At 44.9% G+C, this 3,728-nt stretch overlaps 1 protein-coding gene across 1 annotated transcript; it reads left to right on the top strand.

The window, feature by feature from the left end:
* The first annotated feature begins 331 nt into the window (after positions 1-331).
* TMEM52B (transmembrane protein 52B) lies at positions 332-3,456 on the top strand. The gene is made up of 5 exons (XM_030960797.1): positions 332-379; positions 967-1,010; positions 1,707-1,745; positions 2,637-2,803; positions 3,206-3,456. The coding sequence occupies exons 1-5, from the start codon at positions 332-334 to the stop codon at positions 3,454-3,456; spliced, it is 549 nt and encodes a 182-aa protein (XP_030816657.1).
* Positions 3,457-3,728: the final 272 nt, after the last annotated feature.

Raw genomic sequence — 3,728 nt, forward strand, 5'->3', positions numbered from 1 at the left:
TAGTTAAACATCTAAAGAACCTGTAGGCACTGCTCCTCTCCTGATCTGACTGGAAGGTTTTAGAAATCCCTTCAAAAGAGGAAGAGAACTGGGCCAATAGAATAACAAAAAGAGACAGGCAGAAAAAATCGGGAATTGCCAGTGATAAAAAGGAAAAGAGGGAAAGCAAAAACCTGAAGGGCAGAAAGAAGCAGATTAGGATTCAATACACAGCTCAGAAGCTGCTCCTTCTCCTGGCCACTGGACTGGTGAGGATGAACTGAAAGTAGAAAGGACAAGAAGACTCCAAGCAGCTTGAAACACCAAGAGGCCACAGAACCACCTTACAGGGATGCATAACTCAGACATGATCTGGTTTGTTGTAGGGAGCTTCTTATGGGTAAGTCATCTTTGAATTTCCTCTTCATGGGGTCTCTGCTTGGCTATGGAGTTACCTTGGAAAGATGGGGGGCCATTAGGAATAATAATTTCTCAGCTATTAGAAAGAGCTGGACATTTAAAAGGCACAGAGAAGATAATATTTCCTGCTATTCCAGGGATGGTAACTCAGACGTCAAGGTACCCAAGGAAAAGGAATGAAAAGAGTAGGAGTGCTGGAGGGACAGAACAGTTTTCACCTGGGTGGGTATAATATGAAGCAGGGTATTTAAATGTTCTTAATATTTGAGAGTGGAGAAGGATCTACAGCTGGAGAATGACATGGCTTGTAGTGGAGGAAGGAAAGGTTGTGGTGACAATGAAGTTCAGAACAGTACTAAGATTTTAACGACCACAGGAAGTTAATATATGAAACAATGCTGTTGGTAAGAGTAACTTCAAATCTACAGCAAAATGTACAATAGAAACAATGGAAGATAGATAACAGTGCATCCTTACCATAGGAGATCCAGACTCATAATATGAAAGATGCATTTGACAGAGATTTAATTCACTCTAGCTGTGTCTTTGCTGCTTTTCTCCTTCTAGCTCCCCCACGTGAGAGGTGAGGAAGGCTGCCTCAACACTGAACTGTTAAGTATTTGTCAATCTTGCTCTTCTTTAGAGAAAACAATGAATAACAAAGGCAATACTGGACATGGGCATTATGACCTGATGGTTGACATTTTCTGGAAAATCTTATTTAGTTGTATTAAAAATTCATGTAAAATCACCATTACTGTCACTATGAACTGTATCAATTACTATTTTTATTGATCAACATGCTGATTGTGTGGTACTGCTCCTGCTGCCTATTTGCATTACTGCAGTAGTTAAGAGCCTTCTGGTGTAATTTCAATTGACTGGAATTATGAATTTAGAATCAAACTTTCCTTGAAAAAATGGTTTGAAATATACCACTTTGGTGAATTATTATTATCAGTGATATCATTTTTAAGAATAACCAAAATGATATATTGACAAAAAAAAGAAAAAAACAAACATGAATGCAGATCTCTAAGGTTTGCAAAGGGAATTGGGCAAGGATAAATATCAAGAAAACAATCAAGATAAAAAGCCAAGAGAAGGGAAATTCACCCAACAGGGATATTGATGAGGTTGGACAGCTGTGTGCTCCACAAAGCACAATGAGTATTTCATCATTGTGGCATCTGGAATCTGGACAGTAAATGAGGAGCATGAGGGGAGAGGGAGGAGGGTACCATAGGGATCTCTGCCTTTATTTGGTGTTCTGTAGATAACTATTTCTTGTACCCTCTTCTCTTCAGCTGTTCAGGTACAGAATGGGACCGTCTGTGGTACATCTGGTAAGATAACATGTTTACTCTAAATATCTGCATCTCTAGACAATTCCAGTAGCAAAGGATGGGATTAAATGTGATCTGCTTAAGAGTGATGCCACCCCCTCCTTTTTCCTGGGATTCTCTAAATCTCTGCAAGACCAAGGCAACCCCTCAGATATCTCACTGTCTTTAACAAAAGTTGACCCACCAGCCTCCTTTTTTATTCCCATATTTAGTCATATGAACACTATTAATAAAGTATTCATGGCACAATATGCCTTTTAAAAGACTGATTTTTTTTAAAAAAAGCCTGATTTCTTAGTTATTCCCACCAGGATGAGATTAAGAAGGATGGTAGTTGTTGAACATCTGGAGGGCTGATAAGAGTATGCCAGAAGATTGCAAGATCCAATTTTTCCTCTCTCCTTCTCACTCATGACAAGATGTCTGGCATTCCTCGTTTTGGTCCCCTAGTACAAAACAGATGTTGGCAAACTGAAGCCAGTCCCCCGGAAAGCCAATAAAAAGAACCAGGCTTCTTCAGCCTGGAGGAAGCTAAGGCGGTAAAGTAATTGCAGTTTTCCACTACCCAGGGGGGATCTTGAAAATAGAGACAGAGACTTCTCAGAGGTGCTCAGTAGAAGCACATAAGGCAGCTGACCAAACTGAAGACAGGAAAATCCTAATTAGACAGGAGAAAAAATGCTTCCCCTGACAATGGTGCAGCACTTGAACAGGTGCCTGGAGGGAATGATGGATCTGCATCCCTGGATACTATCCAAACTCAGCTGGACAAAGCTCCAGGTGGCTTTGTTTAGCTTTGAGGTTAGCCATGCTGCAAGCAATCAGAGACATTAGGAAGTGTCCTGTAAACAAAGCCTTTCTGTCCTAATTCTGTGTGCCCTCCGGTTGCAGGCTAGTGCTGGTGCTCGGGGGGCTCCTGCTGCTGTGTGGCCTGGTCTCTGTCTGCGTCAGGTGCTGCTTCCAGTGCCAGCAGGCAGGGGATGAGGCAGGCCCCCCGCCCTACGAGGTCACCGTCATTGCCTTCGACCATGACAGCACCCTCCAGAGCACCATCACTTGTGAGTTGGCCTTGTCCCATCCTGGGGACTTCTCAGCACCCTGCGAAGGGAGGGGCTGCACTGTAAAGCCCAGCTGGTGACACCCCGGGGCTGGCAGAGGGAGGGAAGATCATGGCAGGATGGAGGGAAAGCAACCTCTGTGCGTGCTGCAAGCTAAGGTATCAGCTGTGAGACGTTTGGGTGGAATAAGAGTTCAGTGGCATTTCAGGAGAGAGGAACTGTGGGATGCTGCTGGTGGGATTTCACACACATACTCTTTTAGTGAAGACTGAAGGAGCAGGAAAAGGAAAACATTCCGGCTGTGGGAAGAGAAGAGCCTATGCCCTGTGGGTATCCTTGCCCTCCTCTAACCACATGATGCCTTCGGGGTGAGGCAAACAGCTTTGGTCTCCTCTCTTCCAGCTCTCCACTCGGTGTTTGGGCCTGCTGCCAGGAGGATTTTAGCCGTGGCACACTCCCACAGCGCTGCCCAGGGCACCCCTCCCCTCTGTGCCCCTGACACCCCTCCCGTGTACGAAGAAGCTCTGCACATGAGCAGGTTCACCGTGGCCAAGGCGGGGCAGAAGGTGCCGGACCTGGACCCGGTGCCAGAGGAAAAGCTGCAGGCGCCCACCGAGGGCAAGGACACCCAGCCAGCCCTCCCAGGACACTGATGGATGTCTGGGCTTACCTGATAGCAAAAAATACAGGATAGTTGCATGCAGAGACTAATGCAGGTGGGCAAGGCTTTAAGAATTTCAGATTGACTTCCTTAGTCAATTGAGAAGGGGGGAAGCAACTAAAATTCAAAATATTTTCAGATCTAGCATAGTCTAATGGCTCTCTTTGACACCTCCTTCAGATAATTTGCATTCTCCAAGCCCATTCGTTACATGCACACAACACTAGGATCATACTTTGCACAAATAAGCAGGCAGCAGGATCA

This window comes from Camarhynchus parvulus, chromosome 1A (genome assembly GCF_901933205.1).
Source record: "Camarhynchus parvulus chromosome 1A, STF_HiC, whole genome shotgun sequence".
In the NCBI taxonomy this organism is placed as follows: domain Eukaryota; kingdom Metazoa; phylum Chordata; class Aves; order Passeriformes; family Thraupidae; genus Camarhynchus; species Camarhynchus parvulus.